Source organism: Castor canadensis, chromosome 4 (genome assembly GCF_047511655.1).
Source record: "Castor canadensis chromosome 4, mCasCan1.hap1v2, whole genome shotgun sequence".
Taxonomy (NCBI): Eukaryota; Metazoa; Chordata; class Mammalia; order Rodentia; family Castoridae; genus Castor; species Castor canadensis.
This window is the reverse complement of record NC_133389.1, coordinates 15,750,708-15,769,014: the sequence shown is the minus strand read 5'-3', so window position 1 is coordinate 15,769,014 and position 18,307 is coordinate 15,750,708. Positions and strand designations below refer to the sequence as shown.

The following is an 18,307-nucleotide window of genomic DNA, read 5'->3' as shown; positions in this document are numbered from 1 at the left end:
TCTCAATGTAAAACACACTAAAACAAAAATTAGTTATCCTATTAGCTAAGAACTTGACCATTTTATGTAAGTCTTCCAGTATTATAAAAAAAAAAAAGATGCCTTAAGTAGTTAGGAAATATCAATAGCAGATATTAACTGAAGAAATGTGTACATTAACTAAAGAAACAAAGTATCTATCAGAAAGATTTGGTCAGCAGTGAAGTCCAAGATATATACAACCACAGGAAGATCCCAAGTATCATTTTGGATAACTAATCTTCAAGTCAAATTTCTTAGAAGAGTTGTTTATGCTTTCTGTCTTACTTCATCTCCCCACTATTTCTTGGCCTACTGTAACTCCTTCTGACCTCTTACCACCCACAGATTGCTCTCCAAAAGTGAGCTAACAACCTTCAGTTTTCTAAATCTAATTGACCGTGTTTATATTAGTCTTCATAATTTTTCAGGCAGGAAAGTTCTTAAAGGAATGTTCAGCATCAAATCCTTTAAATCTCTGAAACCCTGGGCAGTTTTGTAAATTTCTATGATGCCTCAGTATCCTTATCAGTTAAAAAAAAATATAAGTTCTCCCTTACAGAGTTATGACAGGATTAAATGAGATAAAATTTATGTAACTGGCACACAATAACCCTGTGGTAAATGGTAGAACAACTGTAGAACTGTTGCTATTACCAGATCTCTCAGCAGCACTCTGTAGGCCCATCCCTTCTTGCCACCTATTAAGACCACAACACAGTTTCTTCAATCTGACTAGGTGCTTTTTTTGGGATACATTCTCTGTTCCTCATTTAATGCAGGAGTTTGTCAAGTTTGGTCCCAGGTTCTCAGTCCCTCTCACTTGTTACCATTTGGACTATCTTTACTAAGTATCACTCCCCAGAAAACCAGAAATCTCCGATGTTTTACTAATCTCTTTTTCTCTTCTTTTCCTCTAATCTGAGCTGTAATCAGAGAAATTCCTTCACACACACACACACAGACACACACACAATTGATCATGTCACTCTCCAGGTGAGAAACACGTCAAGGCCTTCCCCAAGCTTCTCAGGGTTTTTGCCTACCTTCTTTTGCCTCGCATCATGATAGTGTATGTGGCTCTCTAGATGAGCCTTCTTTAATACTTTTTTTGCATACCAGGTACCTTCTTCTTCTTCTTTTTTTGCAGAACTGGGCTTGAATTTAGGACTTTCACTTTAAGCCACCTGACCAGCCCTTTTTTTCAAGATAGGGTCTCGTGAACTATTTGCCCAGGCTGGCTTCGAACCACAGTCCTCCTGATCTCTGCCTCCTGAGTAGCTAGGATTACAGGCATGAGCCACCAGGTACCTTCTTACTGGAGCTCTGTCCTCATGTTGCTCCAGTCTCTGGAAAGTCCTCACAATTCCTGCTTATTCTTCAATCTCAGCTCAGTCCTCAATTTCTCAGGAAACCTGTGCTGACCACATCATCTACAGATACATCCACTCTGTAGTCTCATAGCTTTACTGGCCTCCTTTGTAGTATTTATTACAGCTCTAGTTTCACAATTATTTGTATAATAGTTTGATTAGTATCAGCTCTTGACTCTAAAGTATAAACTTCCCAGGTCAGAGATTTTGTCTGCTTTCTCATCATTGTATCCTCTACATGTACCATAAAGTTTAACGCACTGCAGAGTAGTAGTCTATAGACTGAGAATTCAGAGTTGGATTTATGCTTAGTTTCTGACTGTGATCTGGTCTGACTATAAGTAAAAGATGTTTTTGTTTTATGGTCTTTGATAGCATTTTTAAATTATAACAATAAATTTATATCCTAATTTTATAAATTTTCATTTACTTGGTTAACATGCATCAATGCTGTGAGAAGAAACCATTCTTATCATACTGACACAAAATGGATGTTCACAACCACAAACCTGAAGGTGAGGAGCAGACCTCGGTTTGTACACAATAGAGAATGTCAGCTTGTACGTCACCTGGAAGGCAGGGTCCTGCACATTGGAAGCCACATCCCAATTATGTCATGTCTTCAAATAGTGAGGATAGCATTTTAAGTGGCATACATTCAACAATTCTGCACTTCAAATTTACAGATGATGCTACGCACTTCAAATTTACAGATGATGCTACTAGTCTAACATTATTAGCTTGGCCACACGTTTTTCTGTAACACAAGATTCCTACCTAAGTAATTTATAGTCCAGTCACCTTTCCCCATTTCCTTTGCAAGGATGCTGGCTAGGTTCAAACTGAAATATGGCTACAGGTAAATATACATTAATACAAAAGAAACAGTAGCTAACATAATATAGGAAAGAAACCCATAACAGAAGTTTTATTAGATCCGTGCTTAAAGTAAGCAATGCAACCATGACAGAAATTTAACAAGCTTCCAAATTTCAATTTACATACAATTATCCAGCATTATTTGGAGGGAGTCTTCTTTTATTTTCATTTGATTTTTTAAAAAAAATTGCCACAGGAGAGGTTAAGCTAAAACATCTGACTAAAAGTAGTCTCCTTAGCAATTGAAATATTTCCAAAATCTTTTGTCACTATTATTATTAATATAGCTGTACTTGTCTAAACTTTTTTGGTTTTGGTACTGGGTTTTAAACTCAGGGCCTATACCTTGGAGCAACTCCACCAACGCTTTTTGGTGATGGTTTTTTTTTTCGAGATAGGGTCTTGCAGCAAACCATTTATCTGAGACTGGCTTTGAAACACGATCCTCCTGATCTCTGCCTCCTAAGTAACCAGGATCATAGGTGTGAGCCACCGGTGCCAGGTTAAACTTTTTTATAGGAGATAAAATTAAATTTGAATATGACTAAACTGAAATGGATACCTGATTGACATCACGCCTCTTCCAGTTCTCCAATCTCCACTCTGAAAGACACAGATCTGATCTTAAGATTTTAAAAATAACAAATCATTTGGTTTTGATGAGTGTTCAATAATTCATGGAAAATAATTATTAGCAACATCTCTCTCTTTTAAGCCTAGTGTAAATAAAAAGGGTGATTTAAAAGGCAGAGGTATATTTTGTAAAGAATTTTAGAAAAAATAACCAGAAAGTAAACATTTAGTGTTTTCTGTGATTTATGAAGTTTAATGTTTATTTGAAAATGAGTGTTTCAAAACAAGGAAGAAAAGAAGGAACCGACAGGGCCTAGTGATAACAACTGCCAACATGACCACTGACTACTGCTCATCATAATCCTGTTTCAGATTATTAAAGCAAGTGACAGCACAGTAGTCAAAGCTTCTCTTTTTCTATGTTGGCAGTTCCTTGTAAAATAGTTAATATTGTAGCTTTTATGTTCCTCTGATTACTAACTCCAAATGTTTAAAATAGTATACTGAGCTACTATTAAAACTGTCTTTAAGGATAGACTCATTTTCCTCCCTCTCTATACACAAATTCAGAAATTCCAATAGACAGTAATCAGAACAAGTAATAAACAGTAATCAAATGACTATGAGAGACCATGTCTGATTTCATGGCTTTGGGATACACTACCAAAAGGGTTCTAAGATACTTTTATGATGAAATTTTCTCTATATTAAGTCAATAATTGAAAAAATATTTTCTAGCTTCTACTAATCAGCTATCAAGAATTTATAATGATCATCCAAAGAGCAAAAACACGTATCTTCTTTCCTGTAATTTCTATTTCATATTCAAGAGAAAAAAATACATTCTTTCTATGATGATTTATGAAGTCATGTGATTCTAAAACATCAATTCACCAAGAAATCAATCAAGTGCTAAAAAAAGTTAAATCTCCTAATTACAAACACACCATTTGCCCTAACATCTACATAGACCCAAGCTAACCCACTGATCACAGTACAGCCACACAACCAGCTCCTTTAGCACACTACAGTTTTGGCAGTGCTCTATTATACACCCTTTAGAACTCACTTCATGTTCCTTAGCAGGGCCTTTAGTGTCTGGAATTATCTACCTGTTCCTTACATCTCCAACATCTCAACTCACTGTACTCTCCTCCTAGCTGGCAGTGCTCAAGCAACATCACCCTCTGTTCTTCAAACAAACTAGGCCCTTTCCATTCTACATTTTTGCATTTGCTATTTCGCTCTACTTGGAACACTCTCGTGATTATGTTCACAAGAATGGCTCTCTCTTATCCTCACTGTAAACAAACCTATTAGTTCAGTCTTCAAAAAGTATCATACTTTAAGGAAAACTCCGGAGCACGCAAATGTTGTATATGTGAATCTTTTCAAACCCCAGTACCACAGAATATTGTATATGTGAATCTGGGTGGTGATTTCATGTGATATCTACAATTCAGCAAGCTACATATCCATTTATGATTAATGAATTTTATCTACTTTACTAAATATCTTAATAAAATTTTCAGGAGCCCAGTTGTACCTGGGCTCCCTTCATAGCAATTATCATAGTCTATAGCTTTGGTTTCTACTTGCTTTAAGTCTTCTACCAGCGTATTAAGTTCTGCAAAAGTAAGCACTATTCCAAAGGTATATAGTAGATCAAAAAAAGAGTCTTCTAGATTCTTTTCACCTATGCATAAACATGGAAACATCACAACAATGTGCAGGCTGCTTTATTCTAGCCCTTTGCCAAATGCCTCATGTTCTCCACCAGCACTAACAAATGGGTAAGAAATAGCACTCTGAAAAATGCAACATTACTTACTGAAGACATATTGCTGAATGTATTGCTCACTGTGCCCTTAGGTTCGTATCAGGGTCCAGGGGAGAAACACCTTTGTAACACATATACATTTCCTTCCTAAAGGCTATATCTTTTAGATGCTATGATTTTATAACTGGGAGTATGTTTTTCGTTTGGGTTGGAAAATTGCAATCAAATTTATAATTTCCCTCTAATTCATAATTATGAGTTCTCTAATTCTCTTATTCATTTCATCTTTACTTAATGTACCTCATATTCAGATTAGTTAAATAATCTGATAAAAACTCAGTCTATAAGAAATTTACAAAGGTCTAAATAAATGGCTATTAGCAGAGGTATGTTGGGAAATGTTTAACAAATGGTTCTACAAGAAGAGAAAAAGCAAGTTTAACCAACCCCTTTATCTGTAGCATTTGCATACAAACAGTAATGACACAAATATTAAAATGAACGATTTAAAACTATAATTTGGAAAGTCATTTTTTAAAAAATTAATTAATTTTCTAATTTATTTTGGTTTTATGTTAAAACGTAACTTCAAAACTAATAAAGACAAAAATACATACCTTTCAAAAAGTTATCATCAAATTGCTGAGCTGATACTATTTCGGGATACTTGATTCCAGCTCCCCAAGTGACTAGAGGAGTCAAAGTCTCTGAAGGATGACCAGCGCCATGGGAACCTATACATAAGATACCAGGAGTCATCAGACAAGTATGTAACAACTAACTTATTGGACTGGGGATGCAGCTCAGTGGTAGAGTGCCTGCCTGCTTAGCATGTACAAGACTGGATTCAATCCCTAGCCCCACTCCCACCAAAAAAAAGTTAATAACTAACTTAAGGTTAAATAACTTTTCTTTTTTTTAATTATAGTATTATTGTGCTGAGGGTACACTGTAACATTTACAAAAGTTCTTACAATATATCATAGTTGAATTCACCCCCTCCATCCTTCTCCTTTATTCTTCCTCCCCACAAATAATTTTAAAAGTTTGCTTTAAAGAGTTACCCATATAGAGGTGACTCTAGCCACCAAATGCTTATGTCTTTTTATAACAATTATTTTGAAAACAGTTCCATTACACAAATCAAGAACATCAACAACAGGCAAAAGCTAAAAAAACAAACAAACAAAAAAACCCCAAAATGTCTGCCAACTGATAGTTGAAAGAATAAAAATAGTAAGTGATGGAAGAGATGCTTTCAGACTAGCACAGAAGACAGAAAGAATAGGGAGAATTCTTCTGAGGAGTAACAACACCCCCTCTCCCCAGCTTGACAAGTGGTGCTCCAAGGCCTCTGCAGATGACAGCAAAGCATATGGACCATTATCTTCCAAGCCACTCTGTCTGGTATAGCTAAAGTAAGTCCTTCATAAAGTAGAACCCAGCCCATTAGAATACCATCTTGAGATTTGGGGGCCCAAACTTTATCTTTGCATTAAATTGTCTCTCAGTACAAACTATATTTGCATTGGGAATCTCACAAGAAGTACAGGTTTATATAGGATAGAACTCCAGCAGTCCCCAATCCCTCAGTGATACTGATTTACCTACATTCACTTTTATACAGTGAACTCCAGACAGATAAATAACAAGTACTTTTTATTTTCTTTCCACAATTTTTTCTACTCTCTCCTTTGCAATCGACAATACTTTTTTTATAATTAGAAAACGGTCCTTTATATGAAATCAGTTTTTATTTACACTAACTTTTTTTTTGGCAGCACTTGGATTTGAACTCAAGGCTTCATGCTTGCTAGGCAGGCGCTCTTACAATTTGAGCCACTCCGCCAGCCCTACACTAATATTTTAAGCATACAATTATTATGTATTAGATGCTTTGCACGTAATAAGACATCTAATTCTCTCACATTATATTTGCAAGCTACTTTTAGCATGACTTTCATTGTAAGATAGATAACACTTAAAGACAGACTCACCCCAATCTGTCATTCCATGGTCAGAGGTAAAGATAAACGCTGTTTTCCCATCATTTCCATAAAACTGTTTAAATACAGACACAATTTCTTTCACTCCATCATCAACTTTTTTAATATTGTCTTTATATTCCCTGTTTAAAAAGAAACAGAACAGCAAATTGACTTCGAGAAATCAAATTTATTCAGCATAGACTCATTATATTCAAAATAAGAAACTGAAAAAATGCTTTAATCTTTAATAATCAGAGCTCTTTAGATTATTGAAAATATTTTTTTCTCCTTCAATGAATCAAAAGAACATGGAACAGATTTCAGAGACAGTTTAAGAGGATTGGTTAGCAAATATATTGTAAGGAACTCTTATTTTAAGTCCTAAATGAGATAATGAAGACTCAGGTTCATGTCTATCAAAACATAAAATATAATGTTCTGGCCACCTTAAAGGAAGCATCATTATTTCAAATATAATAATATATTTCAAATTGTACTTAAGATTAAGTTGAACAAAGATTGTTTGATATGAATATATCCCATCAATTAAAATAGTACATCATGCTAAACAAGAGTAACATGAGGTATTTATTACTGACAGTTAAACCAGTATACTTTATAGTAAGCTAATGTAAAACAAATTTCAAATAAAAATTAAAAGTATATGGCATTTTTTCCTCTGTGTTACAGTCTGCAAAAGTGAGACTATTTGCTGCTATGTGTAAAGAGTGCTATAGAAATAATAGTGTACTTTATATTCTATAGTTACTAGATACAATACTGATAAATGGAACACCTAAGGAATTACTTCTTTTTTGTGATGTGAAAATTAATACTGTAAAAGTGATCTTTTGTTTCAAGATTCACTGAAACATTTTCTAAAATATATAGATTTTTAGATAAAATATTTTTCTCTGCCTTGATAAATGAATTTGGAATTTATGTTCAAAATCTATTTCACTTTTTTTTGGTAGCACTGGAACTTGAACTCAGGGCCTCACACTTGCTAGACAGGCACTCTACCACTTGAGCCATTCCACCGGCCCAATTTCACTTACTTTAATGTGCAGTATGGCTACAGCACATGTAATTTCAGCTACTCTTATACTATCTCTCATATAACTGAGAACTAATTGTACATTATAGTAGCTAAAGTATTGGTTCTGTTGTTAAAATTACAAAACACAAAAGAAACCCCACAATGTTAAAAGTTCAAACAGAATAGTTGTTTTCCCTTAAAAAAAATCAAATTTAACTCAGCATTAAAATTACCTCGATGACGGTCGATGAGCGTGTCCATTTGTATCTATTCCTAATAAATGTAAGAAAAAAACTATTTTTTCTTCATTTACTTTAGAAAATAAAGACTGGTTCTTTCTGGCAGCATGAAAGAAGTCCTATATGTAACAAATCAGTTAAAAATTAGTTCATTTATTTTAGTTAAAAATTAATTAAATGTATGCAGAACTACAAAGTTAAGTTGTCTTATTTCATTTTGTGCTTAAAACCTACCAAGAGAAAGTCTTTGTTACTAGTTCAGACATCTATGTTCAAATAATGAGTGAGTTATTTTCTATGCTATTATTAGGTCAAAGAAGTTATAGAATGGAGAATTTAATTTAATGAAGCTCTTATAGCATCATTACCATATGTCAACTTTAATAAAAGCCAATTGAAGAAATGTTTTGGTAAGAATCAAATATAAGATAGTAATGGCACTAACAGTTTAAGACAATTTATCATTTTTAAGCACACTCAGAGCTAGCCCATTTTTATTCTTCTGCCCATTATGCACCATAATCTTTCATACAGAACACTGTAAATAGCCTCCTATCTCCTTCCTTTGCTATGACCAGAATCTGTTCTTCACATTGTGTGATAAAGAAAGATCTACTTAATGAAACACAATTTAAAAGTTAAATTATGATAAATTGGATTCATAAGCCCATTTAAGACAAATGATTCACTCTATACTCACATACACATGTGAGCAACCACCTAGGGAAAGTACTTTAATATGTTAAGTAAGTCAACAGCTATGCAAAGATGTCATTGTTCATATAAATGTCTCCAACCACAAAAGATGTTAACTTTTAACAAAACATGCTTAACTTTTCAACAAAAGTCTAAAGCATTTAATTATTTAAAACATTATAAAGTTTCTCAAACATTTAGGCAAAATAATAACAATTCTTCATTATTCTAAGTGATAAAAATGTAAATGCTATCATTAGAGAAACTAGCTATTCAAGGATAGAAATAAATTTAAAATACACATAACCTACTACCATCTTCCTTGAAAGTATAAAATTGTCCCCTAGCCCTTTTAGCTTTAGTTATTTTTTGGAGAGGATCTCATGCTTTTGCCCAGGACCTCCTCAAACCACGATCCTCCTACCTATGCCTCCCGCATAGCTTTAATTTAGAGACCACCACTGTGTCTGGTTTGTTGGTTAAGATGGAGTCTCAGTAACTTTTTGCCTGGGCTGACCTTGAACCACAATCTTCCTAATCTCCACTTCCTAAGTATCTGGGAATTCAGGCATATACCACCATGCTGGGCCTAATTTATTTTTGTAACCTCTCCAAAATTTATTATGCATTATGGAAGAGTACTTGTTGATTAGTCCAATGTACACTGTTTTCCTTCTCCTTGAGTAAAAACCTTTGATCTTATGGGGCATATTAATGTTCAAACTTGAAATTTACATACTTCTTATCTTTTCTTACAGCTAAATACTCATTTGTGGTTGTGGCCAGGGAAATTTAAGTCAAATATTTCAATCAAAAAGCTACGCAACCTTAGGGTATTTTAAATAGATATAACACAATAGGAGAGAAGGTCATGCAGATTCATCATACTGTTGGCCTAAAACACTGAAGTAATGATTGAAGCTCTAGCATTATCTCAGATCATGAGATGACCTAAAGATAAAACTCACACCAGAGGACAGAGAACTTTAAGAGACTAGATCCTAAAGACACTGTTCAGCATCCTGGACTGCAATGCCTATTTCTGGCATTACCTTTACTGAGACAGAAGTAAACTCATATGTATTTTTTCTGCAACACAGGGCTGAACCTAATCTAAGGTAATACATGTATCTATGTATCAAACAATTCCTTGATACAAGTTTAGAGTTAACAATGTGAAAAGGTCAGTGTCTCTGCCAATAAGATGTGTACATGATTGAAGGGAAATGGGTTAATGTACCAACAGTCACAGTAAGACATAATAAAGTACTAAAATAGAAGTAGTAAGGGAATATAGAAGAAGGTTATCTAAGTCAAACTGGGGGCAGGGATGAACTGAGTATTAAAAAGTGTCTAACATGGAAATGTCACAATAAAACTCCCTGTATAGCGATCTTAAACAAAAATATCTTTTTCAAAAAATGAGTGACAGGAAGGTTAAATGGGTCCTGTCTGAGGGGTTGGTAACAGTGGAAGGGGGAAGGATATAAGGAAAGGGTGTACGAGGGTAAATATTGTAGAAATATCATGTACTCATATAAATGAGACCTGTTGAAACTATTCCAAGAATGGGGGAAGGGAGGTAGGATAAAGAAGAATGATGGAAGGGGATGAATTTAACTATGATATAGTGTAAGAACTTTTATAGATGTCACAATGTACCCCCAGTACAACAATAATATGATAATTTTAAAAAGTGTCTAGATTCAACATGGATGAACCTTTGAGAACATGGTCAGTGAAAAGAGCTGGTCACAAGACAAATACTATATGATTCCACTTATTAGGACATGAGATATCTAGAGTTGTCCTATCATAATGCACAGTAAAGGAAAGTAGAATGGTGATTGCCAGGGACTGGGAGAGTGAGGAAAGAGGGAGTTATAATTTAGAGGGTATAGCATCTCAGTTTTGCAAGATGAAAAAGTTCTGGAGATTGTTTGCACAATAATGTCAGTATACTTAACACTACTGAACCATACATTTAAAATGGTTAAGATGGTGAAATGTATGTTATATGCATTTTTATCACAATTTCCAAACACTAGTGAGCAGAAATTTTCATGGATTTGGAAACAATTTAACTTAAATTAAGCCTGAGTTTCTGACCAAGGAACCAAGTCCAGATAAGACCTCCAATTCCCTCTCTAGCCTCATCTGAGACCTCTCTCCCAGTCAGTGATCCTGCCACATTGGCCTCCCTTCTTTTGGTTCCTAAAATTTATTATGTTGCCTCTGGCCTTAGGGCTCAAAACTTATACAATGCTACTGGCCTGAAATCCTCTATTCCACACCAATCCTCCCCATCTATTTCTGTGCTTCATTTAGGTCTTCAAAGATCATCTCAAAACTCCAGGAAAGCCTTCTGATAACTGCCCAGTCTAGATCACAATTTTCTAACAATATATTCTTAGTCTATCTTTCCTTCTCACCACTTATCACCGTTGATGATTTCATATTGATGCTATTGCTTGGCAAATATACATCTCTACCAAACTTTATGAAGAAGTCACAGGAAAATCCTTTTTTCTGTTCACTATTCTCTCACCGATACTAACAGTGTCAAAATAAAGACAGGAGAAAAGGCATGACCATCTGGCCAATCACCAACTACACCTGCCATCCATAAGGAATCAAATCCATGATCTGGTAGCAGTTTTAACCACCCACAGAAATTAGAAGCCAAAGGCTTTCAAGCATATGTTGATAGAAGTAGATTACATTAGCAAGTGATTAGTAAAATAATTTGCTAACTGTTTTCCTCAGGAGATTTCATTTAACTTGGAAGTTTTCCCATTGACAAAAGTATATGTTATGAAACAAAAAAGAAGGGGAAAGAGCCCTGATAAAAGTAATGGGGTTTAGCAAAGAAGTTATTAAGCACTTAATTTCTACTAAGCAAATGCAAAGAAAAATATAGACACATATTGAGGAGTATGTTTACAAACAAACTTGAAAAATGACTATATAGCTGGGCACTGGTGGCTCATGCCTGTAATCCTAGCGACTCAGAAGGATGGCGGTTCGAAGCCACCTTGGGCAAATTATTCCACTATCTCAAAAAACCCTTCACAAAAATAGGGCTGGTGGAGTGGTTCAAGGTGAAGGTCCTGAGTTCAAGCCCCAGTACCACAATAAATAAATAAATAAATAAATAAAAGACTATATAATAGAGAAAAGGCACTACTATTTTAAAAAGAAGTGTCAATTAAGGTCAACCAAATACTTTCTCACAATGGATGCATTATAAACTGTTATTTGGACTTAAGGAATAATGGACTGGGAGGAAGGAGAGCGCCAACATCCACAATTCAGATTTTTTTCATATATTAATTATACAAAATAATGAGTTTGCACTATGACACTTTCATATATGTATATAATAAACTTTGATCATATTCACCTCTCATCACATAGTTTTTCAGAATATAAATTCTAGTGTATATTGGTGAAACGATGACAATTACCACACCATCAAATAGCTTTTTAAACTCTACTACTTAAAGAAACTCAGATATTTAATAATGACTAACTTGCTAACCTGTTTTTACTTACCTAATTTGCTTTAAAATATAATTTTTAAACCATCATCTATTTTGTTATTATAAATATATTACATTTGAGCAGCATTTTCCCAAATGTGTTTCCACATCTCACATGTTCTACCACAAGAGAAAAGTTCTAAGATCAACAAAAGATCAAGATTTACGTACAATGATTAACCAAAGTAGGGTTATTGTACCTTTGGAAACACAGAGTTTTAAAGGTTATCTTTTTAAAATTATTTTCTCAAACTTTTATTAATCAGTAATTGTAGAATGCATGATTTCTTAAAATTAAGTCTTAAAAACAGTGTGCTACAACATAGAACTTTTAAGTTTATACAGACAGAAAAAAACCCTAATACACATTTACTAACCAATCAGTTTCCAGTACTTGAGGTAAATGCGTGTTTTGTAGATAAACACTCACCTTAACATTATCAAAAACCCAGGTATCCAGTTTTGTTGCATCGTGGGTACCAAAATCCTCTCTTTTAGCATTATAACTGTACGTATAAACATGGTCTCCACTAGCACCTGAAAAGGAAATTTGGGAAGCATAAATTTTGAAAGAACTCTTTGAACTATATAACAAACATGAAATAACCATTTAAAGTTTTTGTTTGTTTGTTTAGATAGTCTTACAATGTTGTCCAGGCTGCTCTTGAACTCTTGGGCCCAAGTGATCCTCCTGCCTCAGCTTTTCAGTTCTGGAATTATAGATATACACAACCACACCTGGCTTCATTTTTTTTTTTAAATAAGTAATCAGATTTTTATACAGCACTTTATTTTATGACAGGGAAAAGAAAGATTGGTAGAATAATTAACACATTTGTTTTATGTGCCATGAACTATCCTATGTACTTATTTATTTTTTTGGTGGGGCTTGGGTTTGAATTCAGGGCTTTGCACTTGTAAAGTTGATGCTCCACCACTGGAGCCACATCTCTAGTCCATTTTGTTCTGGTTATTTTGGAGATTGCGGGGGAGGGTGGTATTCCATTTGCCTAGTCTGGCCTCAAACTGCGATCCTCCAATCCCAAGCACCTAGGATTACAAGCATGAGCCACCAGTGCCCAGCATTCATTCTGTAGTACAACTCAGGATTAAGGTTTTTATTTATTTTATTTTATTGGCAATGGAGTATGAACTCAGAGCCTCACGCTTGCTAGGCAGGTGCTCTACTATTTGAGCCACTCCATGCAATGTACTTTTAACACCCTGGAGTTTTTCCCCATCATAATAACATATCCTAATTTTGTAGGTACATTTCATGCAAGTTAACTTATTTGTCAAAGTCAAAATTCTAGTATGCAATATAAATAAAAATAAGCACCAAAGTTAGTCTCCCTTTAAGAATTTAACTATTCAAAAATATCTGTGCCCTTTAAGATGTCACAACCTAAAACAGATGAAGATATCTGGTATATAAACCTTTTTTTTAACCTATTTTAACCTATATTATTGGCTATCATACAATAGCATACAAACCTTTTTAAAGCAAGAACAAAATTCAATTATTTCACTTGTTTTACAGACTGTGTATTTTTTTCAATATAAGGGAATAAATACTGCTTATTGCTAAACAGTTTAAAGAAGATAAAAAAATATATTAGTGTTGTAGATTTGCAAGATTTTATTAAGAACCAAATTTTTGAGTTAGATAAGCTCTTGCAGGTTATGGGAAGAGATAAACCTAAGTAATGACAATCTCTTAATGTTGGTTTGGCTCTAATGACCTTATTCCTCTACTCAGCTATTTTACTTCCCACATCCCAAATAAAGAGATCTGAGCAGGTTATGGTTACCATATGAGATGGAAAATTCCTATTAGATGGTGTCTGATTCAGGCATTGGCCGTGTTATAGACAGAATATAGGTCAATTATATAGGTGTGTTTATAGGCAGAAGTAGGAAGATTAACACAGTAAGCCACAGCAACTTAACCACCACCAGCCCCCTGAAAAGCTTAACTGCCTCCCAAAGAAGGAAATACATAAATGTCAAGCAGTTTGAGATTTTTAGGCCTGCCAGTAAAATAATGTTCTGAATGTATATATTTTGTTTTCTGGACACATAATAATCTTTAATAGTTCCAATTATTCTGATTATATCCATAGCTAAGTATATTGTTACAAAATCTTTCCATTGAGTGAAATGGCCAATCACTTTGTTCCCATAAAAAGCATTTAATGACAGGAAATTCATCCAACTGATGTTTTAAAATTATGAAAATGAATTTTCTCATCAAAAAATGCCCTAATACTTGCAGATTTATGCATATAATATCAACAAATTTAAGTGTCATATTCATTATAGTAAATAGAATATAATGGCATTTCAATATACTAAACACCGCTAATGCCAAAATATCAAATGTCAAAATATAGGGCATAGTAAACATAGTAAAATAGGAATTTTAAGTTTTAACATTTAAATCTTTATGTGAATATTTACTAGCTTCTTCAACAATTTATCAAAGTATAATGAATCAGACATTAACATTATCATCACAATGAAGCTATGTGCTTAAAAACTTGCTGAAATGTGTTACATGAATTATATCATTTAAGAAACAAAAAACACTGTCAATTAAACTGGCATGTATATACATACATATTTCAGAGTTCCTAAAAAGATGAAAATATCTGTCTCAAAATCAATATAGTAATATATTAGCATATTGCTACATAAGGAATATAATCAATGACTCTTACCTTTGGCAAACATAGGCAAGATATCTGGGCTTCCCCAGCTCCATGTATACTTGCTTTCATTAAAAAGAGAATCAAATTCTACAGGATTTTCTTTCCATCCTTCAGGTAATGGAGAAAAAAAAGCAACTAATAACAATAATAATAAATACATGGCAAAATAAGTCTTAAAAGAAGTATTCTTCAAAAATGATGTTAATTGGAGAAAAAATACAAGACTAATGATAGATTTTATGCTATGAATACTTTATCAGTATTTTTAAAAAGTAACAATATAAAATTCACTTCTTACTAAAATCTGAAATAAATTTTAAATTTTTGAGTGCAATATCTATCCTACCAGTCTCTTTGATTAGCACAGGATAATGAAAGACTAAAGCTTAACTCCAAGATCAATACCAGTATGTGTTCATGTGAGCAAGGCATGCCAAAACACTTGTAAAAAGGATCTCAAAATATGTTTTTCATCTTATGAGTGATTCAGTAGTAAAGAAGGAATATTTACATGCTGAGTGCTTCATTTAGTAAACATGTCTGATAGACAATACCTTTGGCAACTGCGCTGACATCTTCATAAAATCCTGCTATCAAGGCTACGTGACCTGGCCGAGATTCTGTTGGCACACGTGTATGAGATATACCCCAGCTGCCTTCGTGCATTATGATATTCCTAAAATATAACACACATGAATAGTTAGCATAAACTATGATTAAATACTCCCAAAAGGCTTTAGAAGAGTAAGATTATTACAGCAGGAATCAAAATCAAAGAGCTGAAATTCAAGATGGAAAGGAATCCTTCAAAATCCAGCTGATCCCAACTGTAGTCCTCCAACCAGTTCAATGCAGTAGCACAAGTGAGCCCAGCCAAGACAAAGAACCACTCAATCATTTCACAGAATCACATGACAAAACATATCATTGACATTTTAAGCCACAAGAGTCTGGTATGGTTTGTTACATAAATAACTGGTACATAAAATATTGTTATATCAATGTTAAATTTTATTTGGTGTGAAGATTTATTGTGGTTATATAAGAGAAAGTCCTTGTTCTTTTTGTTTATTTATTTTTGGCAGTACTCAGGTTTGAACTCAGGGCTTCAACACTTGCCAGGCAGGTACTCTTCCATGTAAGCCATTCCACCAGCCCTTTTTTGTGTTGACTATTTTCAAGATAGAGTTTCACAAACTATTTGCTTGGGCTGGCTTCAATCCATGATCCTCTTGATCTCTGTCTCCTGAGTAGCTAAGCTTGAGCCACTAGTACCCAGCTGAAAGTCCTTGTTCTGAAGAGATTTATGCTAAAGTGTTTAGTGATGATTACGGGCAAAGTGTCCCTTGCTTTCAAACTGTCTGCAGAAAAAAAACTCAGCATATGCATATGCAGAGTCGTGTGTGTTTGTGTGTGTGTGTGTATACCTGCTGTATGCATGCTATGTGTGTACATGTATGTTGTGTATGTATGTTGAGCTGTTAGCTAGGTTTGGAGAACTAGGATGAGCTAGCCAAAGCAGACAAGGTCATACATTGTGATTCACCTGACATCAGGTTCTACAATAGTAGAAATAACATTTAGGAGAAAACAAACTGGCATTATAGTGCTAAGGAGAAGTGTCGTCTTCTTTTTCTCATCACCTCTGCCCAATAAGAGACAAACAGTAAGATATTTTGCTGCTTATTTGAACTTAGAATTAACATTCCTAAAAAGATGCCTGTGCACCAGTTGACATGCTTACCTGACAAATGGTGCTCTAGAGTTCCCATTTGCATCTAATTCATAAAGTGTATCTGCTCGCAGGCCATCGGCAACAAACAGCACTAATCTCTTTGCTGGAGGAGGCAATGGTGTAAACTGAGGAGTCATCCCATGAACCAAAGGAGATGTAAGATAAATATCAAAGATGGAGGCGAAGAACACAACATGTACGAGCAATCCCAAAGTAAAGAACAGCAGCATGTCCAGTATAACTAACTGATCTTCAAGAAAAGCTGAAACAGGGAGCAACATTTAAGTTGTGGTAAATCTCAATGCAATCATATGTATTTTCACATATAAACTGAACGTGTACTTTAGAATGTTATGTAACTCCCAATTTCACTTCCATTTATCATGATTACAATAAACATTATTTAACAATGAGAGATAATATTGAAATAATTATAATGATAAAACTATCCCAAAGAAAAAAAGAAAATTTCAAATATAATTAGGACTAAAAACTAAAATAAATTCATTGCATACTAAGCACATAAAAATTAACATAGGAACAAGGAAGAAAGAATTAAATCAGTCCTAAAGTAAGAGTTCAGGCAAATCAAATCCTAAATAAAATAGAAAACATAACATAATTCATGCTGTCTTGGTTGTGCATATGACAACTGTTACTATTTTCAGAATTTAAAATTATTTAAATATTTGTGGGTTGAATTATTTTATTTTTATTTTTTACTTTGGTAATCAGCTCACGGAGCCCTCTGGCTCTCTCAACTATCACCAAATTGAGCAGGAAACATGCATTCTGTCCACTTAGCTGAATCACATGCAGGAAGTTAAAGTTCATCTGTGCCTCAGAAAATTTGCACTTACTAAGGGAATACTTTATTTTAGTTCCCTGAGTCAATAGAAAAAAGGTTATTTTATTGAATGAATTTATTCATTCAATAAAAATGTTCTGTGCACATAGTGCCTGCAAAACTGTGTCTGTACCAGAGAACACCAAGAAGACATAAGCACAGATCTGATAAGCCTACAGATACTAAAGAAAGAAAACAAAACAAAGTGAGACCTTTAAATAATAATGTAAGACAGTATGGTATTAAACTGCCAAGACCGAATTTCTGTAAAAAGATTTTTCAAACCACACTATAATTATTGGTAAATCTCTGCAGATCAAGAAGAAAGGAAAAAATACTGGAACTTGTCTTACTTGTAGCAGTATTGGTTACATAGAATGAATGATCCTGGGCTGAAAAACACCAAAGATGAAGTAATCTGAATTACAGACACATCTTACTCTTTCTAAGCCTGAAGAATCATTTCGTCATGGAATGGAAGGGTGACAAAATATCCTGCAAAAATGAAAAAAAAAAAAATTGGAAAAATTCTTATCAAAGGCAAATACAAAAAAAAAAAAAATCTAAACAAAAAAATATGGTAGAGCACATGAGCCACTTTTTCTTTTTCTCTTTTTGGTGGTACAGGGTTTGAACCGTTGCTAGGCAGAGGCTCCACCACTTGAGCCACTCTGTCAGGTATTTTTAGCATTGGGTATTTTGAGATAGGTTGCACAAAGTAGCTAGGATTATAGGAATGAGCCATGGGGGCCTGGCCACTATTTTTTTTCTAAGAGAAACAAGACAAACAAAGACAAAGATACTCTGCAAATATAAAAATTTCTTAGTGAGTAGTTGCCATTTTGCAATTTAAGGCCATGCTCTCAGTGTAAATGGTTACTTATTTT

The 18,307-nt window shown here is 34.1% G+C and overlaps 1 protein-coding gene across 7 annotated transcripts in view; it reads right to left on the bottom strand.

Moving 5' to 3' along the window:
• The window catches only part of Pign (phosphatidylinositol glycan anchor biosynthesis class N), a 129,155-nt gene that overhangs the window by 100,830 nt on the left and 10,018 nt on the right, over positions 1–18,307 (bottom strand). For 6 of the 7 annotated variants that reach the window (XM_074069687.1, XM_074069686.1, XM_074069688.1 and 3 more), the window contains 10 exons: positions 17,774–17,915; positions 16,583–16,835; positions 15,393–15,514; positions 14,848–14,946; positions 12,558–12,664; positions 7,884–8,008; positions 6,621–6,751; positions 5,241–5,357; positions 2,833–2,873; positions 1,901–1,975 (listed from right to left, as the gene is read on the bottom strand). In XM_074069687.1, the coding sequence (XP_073925788.1) occupies positions 1,901–1,975; positions 2,833–2,873; positions 5,241–5,357; positions 6,621–6,751; positions 7,884–8,008; positions 12,558–12,664; positions 14,848–14,946; positions 15,393–15,514; positions 16,583–16,803 (1,038 nt within the window). In that variant the 5' untranslated portion in view covers positions 16,804–16,835; positions 17,774–17,915. The remainder of the gene's footprint in view (positions 1–1,900; positions 1,976–2,832; positions 2,874–5,240; positions 5,358–6,620; positions 6,752–7,883; positions 8,009–12,557; positions 12,665–14,847; positions 14,947–15,392; positions 15,515–16,582; positions 16,836–17,773; positions 17,916–18,307) is intronic. The other variant, XM_074069691.1, reaches the window with a different exon arrangement.